At 55.8% G+C, this 20,931-nt stretch overlaps 3 protein-coding genes across 7 annotated transcripts in view; 2 read left to right on the top strand and 1 right to left on the bottom strand.

Moving 5' to 3' along the window:
- The window catches only part of TLN1 (talin 1), a 37,488-nt gene extending 27,297 nt beyond the window's left edge, over positions 1–10,191 (bottom strand). For all 4 annotated transcript variants that reach the window (XM_065656682.1, XM_065656683.1, XM_065656685.1 and 1 more), the window contains exons 1-6: positions 10,102–10,191; positions 4,095–4,258; positions 1,191–1,288; positions 838–967; positions 455–607; positions 58–200 (exon numbers count right to left, since the gene is read on the bottom strand). In XM_065656682.1, coding sequence (XP_065512754.1) covers positions 58–200; positions 455–607; positions 838–967; positions 1,191–1,288; positions 4,095–4,224 — 654 coding nt within the window. In that variant the 5' untranslated portion in view covers positions 4,225–4,258; positions 10,102–10,191. The remainder of the gene's footprint in view (positions 1–57; positions 201–454; positions 608–837; positions 968–1,190; positions 1,289–4,094; positions 4,259–10,101) is intronic.
- On the top strand, positions 9,451–10,604 carry LOC136001445 (basic proline-rich protein-like). The gene is made up of 2 exons (XM_065655767.1): positions 9,451–9,900; positions 9,999–10,604. Exons 1-2 carry the CDS (start codon positions 9,451–9,453, stop codon positions 10,602–10,604), a joined length of 1,056 nt encoding a protein of 351 aa, XP_065511839.1.
- Positions 10,591–18,064, top strand: CREB3 (cAMP responsive element binding protein 3). Of its 2 annotated transcripts, none has more exons than XM_065657587.1 (11): positions 10,591–10,654; positions 11,339–11,716; positions 12,406–12,543; positions 12,626–12,890; positions 13,096–13,208; positions 13,425–13,517; positions 14,090–14,196; positions 15,626–15,694; positions 15,852–15,936; positions 16,069–16,150; positions 16,541–18,064. In XM_065657587.1, exons 3-11 carry the CDS (start codon positions 12,406–12,408, stop codon positions 16,903–16,905), a joined length of 1,317 nt encoding a protein of 438 aa, XP_065513659.1. In that variant the 5' UTR covers positions 10,591–10,654; positions 11,339–11,716; the 3' UTR covers positions 16,906–18,064. The 2 variants fall into 2 exon arrangements, with proteins under 2 accessions (XP_065513659.1, XP_065513660.1); XM_065657588.1 differs by lacking the exon at positions 10,591–10,654 and adding an exon at positions 10,665–10,757.
- The last annotated feature ends 2,867 nt before the right edge of the window (positions 18,065–20,931 follow it).

Genomic DNA, 20,931 nt, shown 5'->3' with positions numbered 1-20,931 from the left:
AGCCCTGGCAGGGGGCTGGCACAAGGCAGTGGAGCCAGGTGCTCCAGGGAGCTGTACCTGCACGTAGAGCAGGTTGAGCTGCACAGGATCTCGTGAGTCCACGTTCTGGTCGGAGTAGAAGAACTTGCGCCGCAGCAGTAGCGTTTCATTGTCATCGATGCCTTGCTCGCGCAGGGTCCGGCCGTGGTCCAGCCAGTTCACTGTGGGCAATGTCAGGGCATGAGCATGAACCGGATGCAGAGCAAGAAGCTGATGTCTGTCTGATGCACCCCAGTGCTCACCCCTCTGCCCTGGGCCTCCATGCAGGAGACACTCTAAGGAGTGTGGGCACATGTTCCCTCACCACAGTCCTCTCCACTCCCCATATCGGCTCTTCTCCTTGCAGGGGTCCCTGCCCCCTCCCCACTACTCTTGGCACGGGCTCACTCAATCCCCAGGATGCTCAGGTACTTACACTCATCATCTGTGTGCAACTTCTGCTTGAGCTTCTCCATCTTCTTTTCATCTCGCAGTAGGGTCTTGTCCTTCTTGAGGGTGCCAGTAACCTCCTCCTTCTTCTCTTCCATAATCTCCCGAACAAGCGAATACTCATCGTAGTTGGTGATGCCTGCAGCAGAGCGGAGGACCAAGCTCAGCACAACATTGCTGCCAAATATAGAGCCTGGAGCAATGCAAGGGTGCAGGGCAGTGTTCCCTCCCCAGCGTCACACACCCCTTCGACATCCCCACTGCCAGGTCATCAGCTGCCGAGCTGCTGCCGCACCCCCAGACCCCCATCAGACACTAACATCTCTCCCCCTGACCCTTCCTTCCCCTGTTGCTGCCTGCTCCTCTCACCGATCCGGGCACAGATTGTCATGAGCATGTCTGTGACAGTTTTGGAGTCATCCACCATGACCGTTTTCACTGTCCCATCCAGCATGCGGATCTTCAGGGGTCGCTGTTTCTTCTTGTACTCCATGGTGTCCTGCAAGCACAGCGAGTACAGCTCCCAGCAGTGGCACCGGCGTGGGGTTCCCACATCCCACCGTCATCCCAACAGCTCCTGTCTCCCCAGTGCGATTGTGGGGGGAATGTGGGGTGCTGCAGGGCACGATGCAAGGCAGCAGGGCAGGCACCCACACCACCTCCACACTGCGGGCACATCCAAGCACGGAGCCAAGCTGGAAGGATGTGGGATGGATGCTTACCCCATTGCGAAGCATGTAGTAGTCCAGAGCCTTCCCAGCCTCCAGCCAGATCCCTTTCTTTGGGTCTTCATCCGAGAGGAAAAGCCCAAAATCATTGGCTGAAAAACAGGTAAAGTCTCTGCCAGGGTAATCCTGAGCAGAACAGGGACACCAAGACGCCAGCCTGTGCCCAGGGATGTCCATTGGCGCAGCCCAGCACATGAAGCACAGCAGCACCATTAATGCTGGAGCCTAAACCTAAGGAGCGGGCAACAAAGCTGGCCAGCAAGCTTCAAGGTACATGCTTCACCCTAGTTATCTACAGAAAAAGTCATCTGAAGCATGCCTATGAAATGCTGAACTTGGAACTGATAGTCACAACAGAAGGAAGGGCTTAGAGTTGTGGTTGTGAACACTCTGAGATCTTTGGTGTGCCATGTAGCAGTGGCCAAAGCATGGCAGTAAAACACTGAGTGCTGGGAACTGGTCTGTAAAACCTAGGCACATCCATACTTTCAAGTCCTTTGTGATTATGTGGTCTGCAGCCACCCACAAGAATGTGGTGGAGTTTGAAAAGATACAGACAGGGGCAACTTAAATGAGGGACCCTTGGTACGAGGGACTGAAGGAGCTGGGACGCCCCTGCTTGGGGATGAGGAGGCTGAAAGGGGATGGGATTAAATCTTATGTTAGGGAACAGACTGCCTTAGCTTATTGAACTATTAGATATCCCGCTTCTTCCAGAACCTGGTTAGAAACTGCTTATGTAGAATTCACTTAGAATAAGTAAGTTTGCTTAGCATAACTTCTGCAAGCTGTGAAGCTTTGAAGCCTCTGCTTTGTGAAGTATAAAAGGCCTCAAAGCCTCCAAGATAGAAGATAAGGGGAGCTGCATCCCTGGAGATAAGTAAAGGTACAGAACAGCATCTAACAAAAGATTACAACAGAAGAATATTTTGGCTATTGCCAAGCACTTATTTTTCTTCAGCTTCAGATGCAAAGTAGCAAGAGAAGGTCAAGGCTTTGACAGACAGCTTGCCTGACAAAAATGAAGAGATTCTGTGAAGAACAGGGAGACCTGAGGCTCTAATTTTGCAATTGGCTCGGAGTGACGTGCGGGGGGTAGAGGCTTGGATTGTCCAAGCTTTTTTCCACTGAGGTCCCTCTTCAGGAGGCACCATCTCGAGCTGCTACGCTGTACCTTGAGAATAAATTATTTATTTTAGAAGAATTTCTGGAATCCGTGCCTGAGCCTCTGCTACGGGAAGCCTCGGGAAAAGAAACTTCCGTAACAGCTTACGAGATCTCAGAGGTGGTGAATAAATGCTGTTCACCAAATCCTGCTCCCTCGGGGCTGGGATATCCAGTGAAAGTGTCACTGCTGGAGCCTGGGCAGCAGCACCCCAGCTCAGACCCACACAGTTAGTCCTGTTTTCCTGCTGCAAGAGGCCAAGACCACGCCTGGCTTTATCCTGGGGAAGGTCCTTCTCCACCTTTGCAACAACTCTGCGCCGCAGGCTGTCTTGGCTGGCTCTGTTTAAGACACGTCATTCTGTTGGCAGCTCTCTGCGGGGAGGGACAAATTCCTGAGCCGCCCTCCTCCTGCCTTGCTAACACTGCCATTAGGATCCTACTAAATAGGGAGCAGAAAATCACGGAGGCTTGGCTTGCCCTTTTTTTTTTTTTCAAAAGCTGTTTTGAAAGCACATTCCAAGAGGATAACTCTAAAGCACTGAAAACTGAGCAGCTTGCCCCAGATCCATAGCTTGGGCAGGGAGAAGCACTTCCTGAAACAGAGCAAAAGCAGAGCTGGAAACCTACCCAAAGGTGACAAAAACCCAGGGCACCCTAAAAATGGACCCCTGAGTGCTACTGGGCAAAGAGAAACAAAAGCTGCAAGGAACTGATAGGCAAAAACCAGCAGTGAGTGACTGAAAAGGAACTCGGGAGTAAGCAGTTCCCTTCAAGGCTTTCCCCTTGTCTTGTTTTTTATAAACAGGCTGGCTCACGCCCAAGAGTAGGAAATGCAAAGCTCATTCCAACACCACCACAGCCCTGCATCCACAAAAACATCCAGTCTCTCTCTGAAACTGAAAGCCGTGGTCGGCCGGACTGCTGGCCACCCGGGCACGGCGCGAGAAAGCATTTCCTTCCATCCTCCAGGAATCTGCTGCTCCCAGATGTCACTGCACTCCCCCTCCTCTTCCCACGACTCCTGACCTCCTGTTTGCTGCCTCTCCCCTGTGGCACAGATGCTTTTGGGGGTGGCAGGGATCCAGTACAGCCCCCGAGATGATGTCCCAGAGCTCCAGCCCCCCCCATCCACGAAAGGGACAAGCCACTTCCACGTGGGCGTGAGTCATATCATAAGCTCATGAGCCATAAGCTTAACTTTGAGCCTGGCAGCAGCAGGGAGATATTAGAGCTGAGAAGACTTAGCAAGGTAATGGAGCACCAGTGTGGGTCTGTCAGAGAGCTGCTCTTGGGGGACAGACCTGACAGATGACTATATATCCCCCAAGAAAGGAAAGATTAACTTATATGGTTTATCAATGCTTGCTACAACCCCTGCAACTGTTTAAACCCACCTAGACCTGGCTAGTGGTGGTGGTTGCAAGTAGGAGAGAGGAGCAGAGACAGAAAGGGCAGCAGGCTCAAATTGCATTATGAGTGTTTTACTTCCAAATGTGGTTTTCTACCTTCCAAACTCCAAAATTCCTTCTGGGGTGTCAAGGAGGGAGCCCTAGGAGCTCAGCCCCATGCCTCAACCAGACAGAAGGAATTGGACCTTGCTCCCCCCACCCACCACTGCTCTGGGAAAGACCAGACAGGCAGAGAGACACTAGAGGGGAGGGAGACTGGTGAAATGCCAGAAGCTAAGCCAGGGTGGCCCTGGTACGGCAAGCAGCTCCACTGTGGACTTACGCTGTCCCATCTGGGCCTCGGGCACTCGCTCGCGGATCATCCGGCAGGCATCATACACCATGGTGGAGGGCTCAAACTGCATTGTCTTCACCACATTGCCGATGCTAATCTTCAGCGAGAGCGCAACCATGGTGGCGGCTGGGCTGTCCCCACTCCTGCGTCACCTGCCAGAGGAGACAGACGGGTTAGCTCTGACTGCAGGCACCTCCAGCATGCAGGGTCACTCCTCCTCCCCTCTGGCAGCACCTCTGCTCCCCAAAAGCTGGAATATGGCTTCTAGCAGCAAGTAAGGGCTGCACCCTGCTCTGGTCCCAACTTCCAGCCCCGTGCTGGTCCCAGGGTCTCTGGCCAGCATTGGGACCCTTATCTCCTCGTCCTGAGGTCCCAAATTCTGCTCGCCTGCGGGAGTGACAGCAGCCGGTACCCAGCGGAGATGCTGCCAGCAAGGAGGAAACAAGCGCACGGGAGCACACGAGATAAGCTTGGAGAGCGCAACAGAAGGGGTTATAATTAAACCTGCCATGACACAGAAGCCACAAGAGGAAAACCAAGTTTTGACCCGGAGCTGGCATGGCCTGCTCTGGCTATCAGGGCCCCCCCCACATCGTCAGCGGGTGGTGCTGAGCCAGCACAACCTGGGCACTGAGAGATCCAGAGGGACGGAAAAGCCCAGAGCTGCTCAGGGAGATGAGATAAGGGCACCAGGCACTGAACTTGCCCGTTAAAAATAACCACCTAGGGAAAGTACCACTCACACTGAGTGAGTGCTCAGAGATCGGGGTCTATGGCAGCAGCTACTGCACAAACCCAGGGATGGGGAAACTGTGCACAGGATGATGCACATGAGGGCAAGGGACCAGCCACTGCAGGTGTCACTACAAGGGCAAATGAGAGACACACCATGCCATCTGAAACAGGCCCCAAGCCTGGTCCAGCTTGAAGGATCAGCGTCAAGGTTGAAAGATTGCATAGATCAGCTTCAGAGCAGGCACCCCTCAACAGGGCTCCAATACACCAGGTTTAGTAACACCCAATTAGAACTGTGATATCCTTATAGCAGAGTAAAATCAGAAAGAAGTAACAGAAGTAAAAGGAGGTTGTAAATAAGCGCCCTGCTTGCCTGACACAGCTTGTAGGGCTTGTCAGACCCCTTTTCCTTTGGGTTTACACACTGTGCAGCAGTTTTCAGGGCCTTCCCAGGTTGCCACATGCCTTGGGGTCTCTGCATTGGGTCTTTCTCCCTGTCCTTCTCAGTATCGCTGGTCCCCAGCTGGCCCCAACCCAACACTTCCCAGCAGTGACACCCCTTTTCCTCTCCCCAAGAGCTGGCTCATGGGGAAGGAGTCCTCTGCTCTGCCTCACCCCACGCTGCCTTGTCCTTAAACCCCAGTTGGTGAGAGGATGCAAGAGCAATGTCGGGTTGCACCATATCTGCTTGTTCTCTTTTAGATTGATTTTCTCCTACCAGGCCTCCTATTATGGCTGTCAGTGAAAGGTTGCTGGCCACGTGCATCCTCAGCCCGGCCCAGGGAGGTTCTTGGCCAAGGTTTGCTGGCAGCCTCCCTCGCCTGTTGTGCACCGCAGCGGCACACGGTGATCCTGTGCACCCCTGCCCGACACTGTCAGCTCTGATCCCCCGCAGAAGCGGCTACACCCGGGCAGGCTGCTCTCAACCACAGACCCAAGTGAGCTAGCGGTAGGACCTGAGATGGATAAAACAGGCTCCTACATCTGATTTTGGCCAGGAGAGGGTCAGAGGGAAAGGGTCCTGCTCCTGCAGAGCCATAAAGCCATGCTGGTGGTGCGAGGAGGGAGGCAGGGATGGAGGAGTGTGCCGCCTCCGCCAGCACATGGAGTGGCTCCAGCTCTGCATTCCTGAGCCGTTCGGCAATGTTTCTGCGGAGGCCCGCAGCCCCCACTGCCTCTGCTGACGAGGAATGAAATGCATTTCGGGTCCGGAGTGAGGGAGCCCTGCGGCAGCGGGAAGGGGGAGGTGGAGGTGGCCGCCTATGCCGTTGCCATCCAGCCAGAAGCCCTAGCAAAGCCATGGAGCCAAAGGGATGAGGAACACCCTGCTGTAGAAGGGGCTTTCTGGATATTTCACAGGAAGGGCAGGCGGCTGCGGTCACCAGGCCATCTTCTCTATACCTAAAAATATTCTCGAGTTGAGCATAAAGCTGCTTTCCATCCCTCCGCAGGAAAAGGAGAACACACCACTGTCAGGACAAGGTCAGAGACCATGGAGGAAGGGGAGGGGAGGACGCCGGACGGCAGAGAGGAACTGAGAGGAGCCAGGCCAGAGCAGGCCATTTCTGCAGCCTTCTTCTGCCCTCCCAAAGCTACCCAAAAGCAGGCCCTGCACCAGAGGCTCCTCTTAGCACATCCTTCGTGGGGACCACTGTGCTTTTCAAGACTCCATGAGAGGATGACTGACTGCTCAAGCCTTCCTACTCTTACAAAAATGACACAGCTCGGTAGGGAATGTGCTCAAGCAAGTCCTCGGAGGAAAGGGAGATGGTTCATTTTAATTCCCATATTCTACGGAAATAGTTCAGGCTCCAACAGCTGAATTTTGCTGACATCAATGTCTAAAGCAGAAATGCTCTCTGCTGCCTAAGAAGCACACCTCCTCAAGCCCTGAAGAGATTTGTCAGCAAACATGACAATTAATCACACCGGGTTTGCAAATCTGCTGCCTCCTGCAAGGGCACCAACGCAGACCTCTCCCCTCTGGGTACCACATGGAGGAGGAAAAGCCGACTAGACATAAGGGATGAGACAGCGTGGGAGCCCAGTGCTGCAAACCAGAAAAATAAAGGAAAAGGACAGCGAAATTCAAGCTGTCCCTGTAGAAATAAAAACCAAAAAAACAAAACAAAAAAACCCAAACAAACCAAGTTGTGATGAACACACACCAAATTTCTGTGCTGGCTCATCTCCAGAGCAAGCACACCCATTCTCAATCGGTTGTTGGTATGCAAGGGCAGATAAGGCACCAGAGCAGTGAGCTGGCAGCCAGATTAACGCACTTCTGCATTTTATACCAAGCTGCGTGCAACCCTTTGAGCCACCAGCACGCTCCTGAGCTGATCCCAAAATGAGGGGCGGGGTATTTTGATGGGGTGCCACCCCCCGCCAGGAGCTGTCCTGGCTTCCTCCATCCCACCCCACACTAGGTGAGCAAAACCACTGTGGTGATGGAGCTCTCCAAGCTCTGCTTAAAGGCAGGGGCAGGCAGGGATGGCTGCGGGCAGGCAGCGCGGTCGGCCCGGGGAACCACCGTGTCCTTGCCGGGACCACTGAGAGCGAGTTTTCCGTCACGTGATGTAACTGCTATATTTGTATCGGCACTGCAAGAACGGTTACAGAGGAGGTTTTATATCTTGGAAAAAAAAAAAAAAAACAACCAAAATGTGATAGCAGGCTGCTGGCACACTCATGACGAGTTTCCAGAACAAGCTGCAAATCTTCAAATGCAATGATTTTGCCCTTTTTAACGTGCCCTTTCTAAGGGAGACTATGGATTAGGTTTAGGTTTGGCTTTTTTTTTTTTTTTTATGGTAATGCCTAATTTCACTTGGGAAAGGCCCCACTCCTGACCACCCCCAGGCTGGGAGCTGGCTGCAGGAAGCTTTATCAGCTGCAAATTGCCCCACTGCAGGGTTTTCCACAGGCTGTGGGCCCAGCCAGCGCAGCCACCAGTACAGCCAGGCAGGTACCAGGCCACCGCCGTGCCTGCCAGTGGTGGCCCTGCCAGCACGCCAGCATCTGCACAACAGCATGATGAACCAGGGCAAAAATTAACACAGTAAGAAGCTGGACCTGGCTGTGGCTGGGTTTTCCAGTATGGGACCAGTATACGCAGCCACAGCAGGCACTGGGGCACGGCTGGCTCAGCCCCGTGCCAATGGGAAGGCTGAGCCAACGGCCCCAGCCCAGGATGGTGCTGAGTGTTGCTGAGCCGATTCAGCCCAGTTCCTCTTTCCTAGCTGTGCATCCGCATCGCACTGTAAAATGGTTTCTTCCAGCTGGAGCTGAGCTTGTTCTTGGGGAGCATAAGCAGCCCACGAGGCCAACTCCGGCCCCATGGCATCCCTGAGACCACCCAGCTGCTACCCACAGCTGGGGTGGGAGCATCCTCTTGCCCCCCCAGGGACCACAGCCCTGCTGGGCGTGGGAAACCGGCAGGGGACAGGCAGCAGGGCTGGAGGATCACACCCGCAGCCTGCCTGCAAGCTCACCCACACTGAGGTGAAGCAGCTCGGGCCGTTAATCGTCAGTGTTTCCCCATGCATCCCCAGGCATGTCTGCTCCTGCCAGGCATCACTGCACCTCCAAAGGTGGGTGGCACAAGTGGTGTCACCCCCAGGCTGCCCACTGCCAAGGCAGGCCAAGGGTAGGAGGACAGGATACCCGGCTGGTGACTCCATCTGCAGCCTCTCCTGCATCCTTAGTGAGGCAGCCCTCCAGCGCAGCACCCCAAAAGTGGTGCTTGGGGAGCAGCGGGTGCTCCCATGGCCTCTAGATACCACCAGGTGGCCTGAACTGGGCACCCACACTCGCCACGGCAAGTGACTCCGCCGCTGCTGAGCCACCAGCCAGGCAGAAAGGGCAAAGTGAGAGGAGAGCACAGCCAGGTTTTGGGGGGGCATCTCTGTCCAGCAGTCAACAAGGTTCAACTCCAAAAAGGAGGGTGCCCCACAGGATGCTGTTTCCTCCTCCCCAGCCTTACTGCTTCTCAAAATCTTCCAGGATGTGACACTTTGGTATGCGCTAAGCTCCCACCACTGCCGTTTGGTGAGCAAGCAGCACCCATGGCCGGTGGTCCCCATGAACCATTGCCTGCTCTTATAGCACTAGGGGGTTTCACCCCATGGTCTATGGGGGGTTTTTGGACCCTTTCTTGGGCAACCCATGGGCTTCGGCAAAGCTAAAGATCCCAAAACTATGTCCCCTCCCCTTCTCAGCAGCGAGGCGCAGGGAGAGAGGAGAAGAGAGTAAACAATTATTGCTACCAAATATGGGTCTAACAGCCAGCGATGAAGCCACGGCAGAAGCATGTAGACATCCTGCCGGCAGATTCAAAGGGCTGGGGAGCTCACGGGGGTGCAGGCAGGACCTGGCAGGGAACGGGCAGAGGATGGGGCAGGGTTTCCCTTGCCCAGTTAGGTGCTGCAGCCGAGGCACGGCGGTGACCCACACTCTTCTCAATGGTGGCCAGTCCTGCCCCACAGCACAGACCCCAGCCCCACATGTCCCACCCCAGTACCTCATCCCGGGGGGCCACAACCAGCTGCCTGTCCCGGGATGATCAGCGGGAGCTGCTGGCTTGAGCTCCCCCGGCTTCAACGCAGCCATGGCGAGCGTGTCCTCTGGCGTCCCCACCCAAAACCGCACCATGGGCTGGAGACACCCTTCCCACTTGCTTCCCCCGTCTGTACAGGGTGGGCAGTGGGACACCATTGCTCCCATGCCCGGCCGGTACCAAAGTTTGTCCCCTCGCCCCGGTTTGAGGGCCGGTAGCCGCAGCCTCTCCCACTTGGTCCCCCGGGACCCCCGAGGTGCGGATGCTGGCCAGGGCCTGGCAAGCAGAGATTTTGGGCCAAGGCCTGCGGTGACTATTTCGGGGCAGGGCAAGGACAGGCCCGCGGTTAACGGGGCCCGGCCCGGCCCAGCCCGCCCGTGCCTGCCCGCGCTGCCCCGGCTCCCGGTGGCGCCAGAGCCCGGGGCGCGGCCCAGAGCCCGGCCAAGGCGCGACCGACCCCCGGAAGCCCCTGGGTCACCGCAGCCCGGGCCAGAAGCCCCAGTAGGAGCGCAGAGGCCCCGGTAACCGGGACGCTACTCCTCCCCCACCCCCGGTAACCGGGACGGGGGGAACTCCCCCCGGACATCCGTTTCCGGTAGCCCCCGGGGAGCCAGGGCGCTGCCAGTCATCAGGACTCTGTGTCCCAGCGCCCCCTCCGCGGGTACCGGGACCCCGTGTCTCCCCTGTCCCCCGTCTCCGTACCTTGCGCGGGCAGGAGCAGCGCGGCGGCCCCGCCGAGGCTGAGCAGAGCGGGTCGGCACCGCCCGCTTCCCGCCCCGCCGCCCCCCGCCGCGCATGCGCCGGGGCAGCGGGCGCCGCCGGGCGGCACGACACGGCACGGTACCCCGGGGCTGCGCTCCGCCCGGTTCCTCCCCGCACCCCGGCCCCACACCCGGGGCTACGCGTCGCTCGGTACTCGCGCAGCCCCACCCCGCGCCCCGAGGCTGGGCACAGCTCAGCGCCCGCACCCCGGGGCCACGCTCTGCCCGCTGCTCGCACCCTGGCGCCTCCGGGGCCCCGCAAGCCCCGGGTCACCCCCGGCCCCTCCCGCCCCCCCGCCCCCCGCTCCCGGCCGCCGCGTGCCCCCGCCCCGCCGCGCGCTCCCGCCACCCACGCGCCACGGGCCAATGGGCACCGGGCGCCGCCGCGTCACCCCGGTAGGGGCGGGGCTGCCGGGCGCGCGGGGCCTGCCGGGAGGCGGGTGACGTCACTGCGGTGCGGGGGAAGCGGCGTGGCCGGGCGGTGCCGCGCGGAGGTGAGGGCGGCGCGGCGCGGGGGCCGGGGGCTCTGGGGGCTCCGGGACCGGCCGCTCTGGTACCGCCGCCCTCGCCCCACCCGCGCCCGGGAGGCTCTGCCGGGTAGGGGAGCGAGCTGCCCCGGGGCGGCGCGGCGCTGACAGCCCGCCCGGGGCCGCGGCCCTGCCCCGGCGCTGCCAGGCCTCGGGCTGTGCTGCCCGGCGGGGTCCACTGGCTGCCGCTGTGCCCCAGGCCGGCGCCGCGCTTGCCCGCGGGGCAGCCCTATGGCTGGGGCTGTGAGAGATGCTTGGGGTCCCTTGGGTGGGTGTCCGGGCGGGGGAGCCGCTCCTGCCCCGCCTGCTGCTGTCCCGTCCTCAGCCTTCCCTCTCCTGCCCAGCGCACGTTCCCTGCACAGAAAGTCCCCAGTGTCCGTGGCACTGCCCGGGCCCTGCCCAGCTCCGCTTCCCCTCCTGCTCCGCGTCCTGCCGCGGGCCGTGCCCCCCAGCAGGGCAGCCCCGCGCACCAGCTTCCAGCTCCCTGTGTCTGCCCTGGCTGCCTGGTTTTGGGTGGTTTTCGGTTTGTGGTTTTTCTTTTTTTTTTTTTTTTTTTTATTTGAATGTGACACCTGCTAGCTAGATGTGAAAGCTTAACAGAGCAAATGGGGAGGCATGAAGGTTGTGACTGACAGCAGTACTTTGGTTCAGGCACCACAAACATGCAGGTGACGCTGATGCCAGCCTTGCCGTGGCCCTGCAAACCCTGAGAACCCCACGAGGCAGCATCTCCTCAGGCACCAAGGAGTCTGGGCCATGTCTTATCAGGAGATAACAGCACTGGCCCAAGCTGGGACTAGACAAAAATAAAACTGCCCCAGCTGCACGCTTGCACAAACACCAAGGCTGGGTTTGAAGACGAGGCTGTTGCTTCACGCTATAAATGCCTGTGGCCTCACTAAGCCCACCAAGCTCAGTGGTTTGGCAGCGAGCTGCACAGTGGTGAGCTCCCCCGGGGCAGGGAACCCTCTCAAGGTCACTGCTCAAGGGTGACAGACCCTTCACCTGGCGTCTGATATCCACAGCGAGGTAAGTAGCATTTTACATTCAGCCTAAAAGTATATTGTATGCTAGCAACATTTATATATAGATATAGCTGTAGCTTTATTGTAAGTGTAGTGCATAGTAGAGTATTTGACTGCTGCCTAAATGATTGTTTAAATAATCACTTAAATAATTGTTTAATTACCATTGAGTTATTGCTTAATCACCATTTGATTACCATTTCATTTGCATTCAGTTGTTGATTAATTATAATCTGATCATTGTTTAATCACTAATAAAACCCTTCTAGTTAACCTTTTAGCTAGTGATGACTTCTCTTAGTAATTTGCCTGTGGCAGGAGGCAGGTCCTAGTGGCTGCATGCTGGGGGTACAACACCTTTGGGTTTCAATGGAACAGCAGGATCTTGCATGCTTTCCATGGCATAAAGTCTGCGGCCCTTCCCCTTACCTTCTCCTTCCTGAAGCTTTTGCATTCTGGGTGGAGCATAGATCCTGCGGCTGAGTCCCAATAGTCTGGTGGGGCAACTGGTGTGGTGGGGCCACTGGTGCTGGTATGATAGCCTTGCTGGGGACGTACTCGTGGGCTGGTTGTTGCTGCAGGGTCCTGGCAGCTGTTCCACAGGGAAGCTTTGTCTGTAGGGGCTGAAGGACATCTCAAAGGGGTGTTGGTGTCTGCCCCGGAGCCTGTGCTCACTTTTGCTGTCCTGCTCAGATGTCGTGCCCAGAGGAACTGTCTGCCCTGGCAGATGAGGACCTGCTTGAATTCCTCCTGAAGGATGATGCTCCCTCCCTTGAAATCCCAGGGGAGGAGAATGGTCTGCTGGAAGACTGGGGCCTGCCAGAGCCTGGGGTGAGTTCTTTGAGAGGAATCACTGTTGAGTTGTGGTTCAGGAGGTTTACGTCCCTGCTGAGTAAAATCTTTTTCTCCACAGCTCCTGGACAAGGAGATGGATGACTTCATCAGCTCACTGCTGAGCCCCTTTGAAGATGAACCAGTCACACTGCAGGGTTATACAGCTGACAGTAGCGCTTACGAGGATCAGCATCTGTCCCATACCTCTGGCAGCAACTTTGCCGGCAGCCCTCGGAGTTCAGACATTGTGCAGGTTGATCACAACTATTCCCTCCATCAGGACTGGCCTGTGCTGGAAAGCGTGAGGTCTGAAATGGCAGAAGGAGATGTTTCCATTGACCTTGGTAAGCGGTGTGCCTGGGCTCTCTCTGTCCTGGGTACAGGCAGAAGAGCAGTCCCACGGTGGGGTTTTTTGGGTGGTTTCCAGGCAGTGATGGAGAGAGCTGAATTTAGTGTCTTCCTGCTGCTGTAAAACTGTGATTTCATGCTACTCAAAGCTGACTGGTCAGGTGCTGCTTCACTGTGGCCCACGATCCTTACCTTCCCCAGGGCCATGGACAGATTTGGAAGGCTCAGACAAGGCACTGGAACAGAGCTCTGGTTTCCTCAGTACTGTTGCCGTGGATGCCAAACCCCAGCTTGTGCCTGAGGCCATTGTGCAGGTACTGACTGCCACGTGTGTGGGCCACAGCCTTTGCTCTGCTCTCATCTCCCCCTGTCTCCTGGCTTGTTTCTTCTGGGGGATGTCTCTGAAGAAGCATGATGCCAGTTTGGGAGCGGTGGTCCTGGTTCTGTGTGCTTTCTGCTTGCCCTCTCTGCTCTGAGGTGGACTCCCTTTATTTTGCATTCTAAGCGGGTGTATTTTTGCTGTTTTCTAGTCTGACTTCCCAGAGCTGGTCCTGACAGAGGAGGAGAGGCAGCTCCTGGAGAAAGAAGGTGTTTCATTACCAACCTGTCTACCACTAACCAAAGTGAGTCCTCACTATAGCCTGTAACTGCCAAACAGAGTTGGACCACTTGAATGCTTCAACCAGAGTCAGAGTTTGAAAATACAGGATAGTGCCTTGATGAGAGCATTGGTGCCCGAGCGCTGTGTTGAAAGCAGGGTGTGGCAGGGTTTGATGTCCTTTTCTTCCTTTCAGGGCTTGGAGGACTCCATATGCACAGCAGCCTCTGCTTTGCTAGTTGGCTGGATACAGAGAGCAGTGAGATCTGGCTGCTGTCAGTCTCACCACTCACGACTGCTTGCAGGAGGCAGTTACACCGCAAGTGCCTCCAACCTATTTTTTTCCCACTTGCCCAGTGGCTTGTGAGCTGTGTGCTTTTCATTTCCCCTAGGCTTACCTTACTTCTCTATACCAGGGAAGTTGCTGGCTGCAGCAGCAGGCCAGGGTTTGCCCTGCAGCTCCTGCAGTTTGTTTAGTGCTGTGGGAGGGACAGAGGACAAAAGCATGTGGATGGAACCCTGAAATGTACGCAGGATTTGTGAGGGCTGGATTGCCAGTGCCCTGGGGTTGCTGCTAACGAGAAATGACCCTTGCAGACTGAAGAGCGGCTTCTGAAGAAGGTACGTCGGAAGATCCGGAACAAGCAATCAGCCCAGAATAGTCGTCGCAGGAAAAAGATCTACGTGGATGGTCTGGAAAACCGGTATGGGCACACAACAGTGTCACCTGACACTGAGGGCACAGAGAGATTCTGTTAGGGATCCTTGGCAGAATGATGAGGGCACTAAATTGTAGTTTCAATTAAAGCTTAATGTTCTTGACATACTATGATTAGAATAGCACAAAATTTGTACAAGGAGAATTAATGTAGTACAATTTATTAGCAGTGTAATACAGAATTTGTAGAATCGTTTTGGTTGGAAAAGACCTTTAAGATCATCAAGTCCAACTATTAACCTGGTAAGGTCAAGTCCACTTCTAAACCATGTCCCAGTGGCTTATAATTTCTAATCACCTAGATCCTAGTAAAACTTAATTTATCATTTCTAATCACCTGGACCCTCTGCTGATGGGGTCAGATCTTAATACATGGTTTGTTGTATCAACATAATGATCATAATCCAGACTCAAAAATGATATAAAGGAATATGAGTCACTCCCTCAATCCTGGGAGGAAGCTGACGATAGTGGAGGTGTCCCTGGCCAGGGGGGGCTCCTGGGTCTCACTGTCCAGCCGCAGTTATGGTCCAAGTTCCCCCTTAGGACTTTTAACTGCTTGATTTTGTGGACAGTGCTCTGTGCGCTGTTACGCTTCCCTGCTCTGTGACAGGGTCGTCAACAACACCGGGCTGGCCGGGTGCCTAGGACCTTCAAGGCTGGTAAGGAAGGGAGTAACCAGCCTGGCGCCCAGGAACCTTGAGGCTGGTAGGGAGGGGAAGAACAAATCTGTTTGGTTTGTCTCCTTGGTGCGCAGGACCTTCAGGGCCTGATAATGAGGGGAAGGGAATGAATACGTGACCTGCTTGATCACAGAGAATGGTGCTCGCCTGATGAAATGGTGTTAGCTATGCTAAAGACATTACCAGGGTTCAGGAGCAGAGGGTAGTTGGTCACAACCAGCTGTGCTGTGCTGCTGCTGGAGCCTTGCCAACCCTGGGGAGAAAGTGAGCCTGACTCTCAGGGGCAGCAGCTTTCCTCAGGGGGCTCAGAAGCTTGAGGCATAGCCTGCCCTGCTCTCTTAGGCTTGGAGATGGGCCAGAGCTTGCTTTCTTCAAGCCAGGTGTTGGCCTGCAAGATCCAGTGTATTCTCCAGGTCAGGCTATTTTGCAGTACAGCCTGATGTTGTGGATCTGCAGAGCTGGTGTGCCTCTAGGAGTGAGCATCCTTAGGGATTAGCCTGGTGGTTCTCTGTGGGACTGGGCAGGGCTCAGCCTTCCCCAAACCTGGTGTGAGATATTACTCTCTGGGCTTTGCTCCGGGTGGTGCCAGGTAGACTCCAGGAGCAATTTTATCTACGCCAGCCACCCAGAGGTGGTGGCTGATTACCTGAGGAGAGACTCTGGTGAAGTCCCTCCTGTTGGCTAACAAAACCTCTCTGTTCTTCCCCTGTGCTGTTCATCTTTCCTGGGAAGGGTGGCAGCCTGCACAGCTCAGAACCACAGGCTGGAGAAGAAGGTGCAGCTGCTGCAGGAGCAGAACATGTGAGTTCTCATTGTTCGGCGTGACAGGAGATGTGGTGGAGAATGCTGTTCCTCTTCTTGGGATTGTAGCCTGTCCAGGGCTGCAAAGGGGGAGGAGGGGAATGTGCAGATCTTGGTTCAGCCACTGTGTTAACCTGCGTTGCCTGCTCTCGTGCAGGTCACTGCTCAAGCAGTTGCGGAAACTGCAGGCCTTAGTGATCCAGTCCACCACCAAAACTGCCACAGCGAAAAGCTGCACCATGGTGAGTGGCTTTGGGCCCAGTGTCTGTGAAGGGGTCTCTACTGTATTTACAAGTTTGGGAGAGAGGCATTCATTGAGGCTGGTGATGCTATCCGTGTCCTTTGCTGAGTCTTTGCTGTTCTCCTGTTTCCAGGTCCTGGTTCTGTCCTTCTGCTTCATTCTGTCCCCCAACATCTGCTCATTGGGCGGCAGAGAGCCGCAGCCAGAGCTCAGAGGTGAGTGCCTAGGGGCTGAGACATGGCTCCAGGAAGGTGCTCTGGGGCACAGCACCTTCCTCAGAGACAGCCTGAACCAGCCTGAACTCTGGGTGTGGGCCTCCAACCCAGCAGCCCCTTGCCTGGGGTGACCACTAGGTTTGGCTTTGCTGTCTCACTCCAGCTCTGGACTCTTCCTCAGCCCTGTTGCAGGGACAATACCAGAAACTGGAGGGATCCAGTCCCTCTTGATGCCCAAGCTCTGCAGCACTCCTCTCCCCACCTCCCCTGGGAGAAGCCACCTGTAGCTGAACACTGTGTTCCTCTCTGATGGGCTCTGTGATGGGCCCATGCTCAGAGCAGGATGGTGAGAGGTTGGGAATGACAGGGCTGGCTCTACCTCTCTTGCAGTGCTGTCCCGGCAAATCCGCGAGTTCCCGAACCAGGTGGCACCTGAAGTGCAAGAGAAGGCTACATTGCAAGGGCTCATCCCAGAGCCTGAGGACCCCTCGCTGTTGGGCAGCCTCAGTCAATCATGGGAAGAGGGGCAGAGCCCACCTAACTCGGATCTCAGATCTTCTTTCTACAGCAACTCGTCCTCCGACACTCCAGTGGCAGCGGGCTCAGAGCTGGGCCCTCCCCAGCCTCAGGAGCAGCTCTCCCAGAGCGACTCTTTGCAGGCAGTGATGCCAGCGGCCTGGAAAGCTGAGAGACAGGAGTGGATGGAAGGTGCTGCCAGAGTTGTCATCCAGCAGCACCATGCCAATGAGATGTGACCCCTGCCATCTCCTGCCTCTCGGGGTGACTCCAGCCACCCTGCCAGGCAGGACAAACAGAGCTGCGTTAGCAGATAATCTATCAAAGCAGATTCTTCTGAATACTCTCCTGATTGGTGGCAGCTCAGAAGATTTACCAGGGAGGAATTGTTTTAGGGTTGACCTATTCTGACACTGTATATCTATAGCATGACTCTATCTGAGATGGGGCAGGAAACGCTGGGAGCTTTGCAATGGCTGCTGATGTGGCCTGCAGCCTGGGGTGTCCCGTGGCTTGCAGGTAGGGGATGTGACATGGAAGGTGAAGGCAGATGGGCCTGAGGTGCCTGCACTTCTTCTGGCTGGATGCAGTTGGTGATGGAGACTGCTGCCCTGCTTCTTCCCTGCCCAGGTCGAGGTGAACAGGCTGCATCCCACACTTCTTGCTGCGTCTGGTGGCTGCAAGCATCTGTCCCTTGTTCCCTTCCTTGTAATCCTGCAGTGTTGCCTGATCCTTATGTGTGAGATAGTGAGCTGACCTTCAGTATCCTCACAGGGAGTGGTCCTGCCATTGCGACAGACCCTGCATGTCGCCTGTTCCTGCTAGCTTTTGAGCCACAGGCACAGCTCCTGGCCTGGCTAGAGAAGGTAATGTGGAGTCCTTCCTGAGCTGTGTGTGCTCTTCCCCTTCTATAGGAGCTGGGCTTTTCATCTCCCACAGCCCTGGGAGCAGGACTTCTGGGCCTGAGGGAGAAGGTATGCATCAAATGAGACTGCTGAGGGGCTGCGGAGTGGAGAGCAGCAGAGCTGCTTGCCCTTGTGAAGGCTTTCTTGGCCACAGGACGGTTTCAAAGCTGTGTCCTCTTGTGCTTAGCCTTTGCTGCCCTGCCCAGTGATGCAGTCGCCTGGCTCTGGTTGCTCCCCAGGGCTGAGCAGGGACGCTTTGAGCTGGTGAGTGGTGCCTTTCCTCGAGTGCAACTTAGTGGTGCCTGTTGAGCATCTCTCCTCGTCCTCCTTCAGGACATTTCATAGAATCTTACAAAATAGTCTGGCTTGGAAGGGACCTTTAAAGATAATCTAGTCCAGCCCCCATGTGATGAGCAGGGACTTCTTCAACTAGATCAAGATAATAATAATTTCCTTGTTAATAACATATAAGTAAATACTAATGATGTGCGAATGTGTCCTCTGGTTGTTGTGGCGAGGGGCTGGGAGCGTTGTGGAAGGAACCCAAAGGAGGCTGGTGGGTGATCACTCTCACAGCCTAGCAAAGGGGAATGTGCGCTGCCTTGCCGTGGCTACGGCCTTGCAGAGGTGCTTGTCGAGGCAAGGTGCAAGTTTGTGGGGCCATTGCTCTGCTCTCACCCCTCTTCAAAGGTGTGAAAACACTCTTGAACCGCTTTTGGGGGCGAGTGGGTGTTGTGAGCACCCAGCACCCACATGTGACCTGTGTGTACCCGAGCCCCCGGTGCTGCGGAAGCGAGCAGCTTCCCCTGGAGGAAGCAAGAGGAGTCCGTGTCTTCCCCCACCTCTGCTTTCGTAACAGGGAGCTGCACAATCACAGGAAGCAGAGCAGAGCCAGGGTGGTGCAACAGCCCTGTCCCCTTGGCCAGGGGCAGCTGGGAGGGACTTGCTTGCAGGGTGGTTGCTAAACCAGGGCTGGTTTGTGATCACTGGGTCCGTGTGAGTCTCAGACAGAGCCTAAGCTCAGGCTGCGGAGCGCAGTGTGGGGTTTGGGGACACGGGGGGCCAGCAAGGAGGTGAGTGCAGGCAGCACTGTGCTTGCAGTCCACCTGGGGAGCAGAGGGTGCTTGTGCAGGTGAATGAGATACAAAATTGAAGGTTGTGTCTCTGCTCAGGAAGGGGAGACAGGCAGGGGGGTGGCTCACCCATGGGCCCTGTCTCAGGACAAGTAACAGCACACTTGAAACAGGATCAGGGGCAGATCTGCCCTGCCCAGGCCAGGCAGCCCGTGAGCGTCCCTGGGGAACCACTAGACCCTTCCCCAGGAGCTGTGTGGAGTGGTGAAGGTCTAGGACCGTGTCCTCGCTTTAGTTTCATTTTTTGCAGTGCAAGGCTGGGGTGTGTAGTGCCACTGATGTCAATTGGAGTCCCTGGCCCAGCACTAATCAATGTTGTATAAGTCATCTGAAATAAGACACGGTAGTGTTGCCAGAAAAACAGAGAGTAGCTACCAGAGCTGGTATTTGGCCAGGGGTAATGGAGGCAGCACCATGCTTTGCAGTGGCTGGGCTTTCTTGGCCAAGTGTCAGGAGAGGAGATAACTATGGTTTAACGATCAGGGAGCCAGGTGAGTGCAGTGGGTTCCTCATCAAACGCAGCTGAACATGTGTTCCTGCTGGGAGTTTTGAGGATGGCTGCTGTGTGGTCTCAGCTCCTGTTGCCTCAGGGCTGCTGTTTTTCATTGCTTTCTGTGTTCTTCTGCTGGTCCCGCAGTGGTCAGCTCTGAATTGGTGAGAGTAAGGAAGCCCAGCCTGGGCCTCACACCTTGGGTTAAAGGGCAGAGATGATAAAAATGCCTGGAATAAGTCCTTTGGCTGAGGAGGCTTGCACCTTGTTTCCATCAGGCAGAGGAACAAGAGAAGCCTGGTATTCCTTTCACCCTCGCTGCAGACCATCCATGATGTCTCTTTCCCTCGCATGCTGCAGGAATCGGAGCGCAGGCTGTGTGTGTATCGGTGATGGCTGCACGCACACAGAGCCCTGCACTCTGGCTTAGGCGGGTGTTATGATCTCTGCTCGCCCTCCCTGCTGTGTTGCCTCAGTCATTCCCAAGGTCAACCTGTATCCTGCACACGTTGCAGCAGGTGCCTGTGTCAGCATCATGGGAACACGCTGACAGACCAGAAACATGAGCCTTTCAGGGCAAAATATTCTGCTCAGCCTTCAGCAGGTCACATGCAGATGTTGCCAAATGGAAACTCTCTCTTTTTTGCTTGGTGACTCCCCCGGTGTTGATAGTGCCATCTCCTTTCCATGGTAGTGACATACTGGAAGTTACGAAAGCATGAAATGAAATTTGCCTCCTATTGCTGAGGAGGGCCTGGGGTCTGTGTCTAGGACAAAACACCTCCTGCTCATGGCTTTAAAGGGATCAGGTTTTGCCTTTTTTTAAAGGAACCAGGGTTTCTCATGGAGGTGGGAATTTCAGTCAGTAGCAGAAGACAGGCATACCCTCATTTTCAAGGGAAACCCATATCCCACAGTCAGCATCCGTCCTATTTTCATCCACTAGCACCAGCTGCTGGTTATTGGTGGAAACAGAAAAACTAGCAGAAATCTGAGCACTTCGTTAAAAAAGCAGTAGGAAATACAGAGGGGAGTCACCACGTTCCCCTGGTTCCTGAAACTGGGCACCTTAGCCCCAGGGCTGCTGAACCCCCAAAGGAACTGGTCATGTCAGGGCTGCTTTGGCAAACTGTCTGAGGCAGGAACTGGAGAGGCTGGGCTGGGATGCCTCAAAAAACCGCCAGCTGGTGCCAGATGCATCTCTCCTCTCTTCCCTTTCCCTGGCCACATGCTGTGTGGGAGGGGCTTGGCTGGAGACCCTCATGTGTGTATTGCTCAGGGGACACAGCTGTCTTGGGACAGGCCATTCAGGAGCTTTCCCCACCCCTGGATGGGTTGGCAGCTGGCCGCCGCAGTGCATCCGCCGGGGCTGGGAACGGGAGGCTGCCGGTTCTGCAAAAGCTATTTGCAGCCGCCCCATGTATTCGAGTCCCCAAGAAACTTCCTCTGCTTTGCTCACACAGGGAGAGCTTTGCCTGGAGCCTGCCCTGCAGCCCTGGGACATGCTGTCCCACTGAGGCTGTGCATCGTCCCGTTGCCTGGGCACGGCCTGGTTGCCCCACACCCCTGGGGATACTTGGGAGGGACCCCAAGGGATGAGTTACTCACGAGACAGCAGCAAGTTTGCAGATACAACCCTGCCAGGGAGGGGACATGAGATAGCTCCCATCCCCAGGGACCCTCCTGCCCTTGGTGTTGCTGCGTGAAGCCTCTCCATGAGGATGGCTGTGGGGCAAG

Source organism: Caloenas nicobarica, chromosome Z, assembly GCF_036013445.1.
Source record: "Caloenas nicobarica isolate bCalNic1 chromosome Z, bCalNic1.hap1, whole genome shotgun sequence".
Classification (NCBI taxonomy): domain Eukaryota; kingdom Metazoa; phylum Chordata; class Aves; order Columbiformes; family Columbidae; genus Caloenas; species Caloenas nicobarica.
The sequence above is the reverse complement of the archived record's forward strand: the minus strand, read 5'-3'. Positions and strand labels throughout refer to the sequence as shown.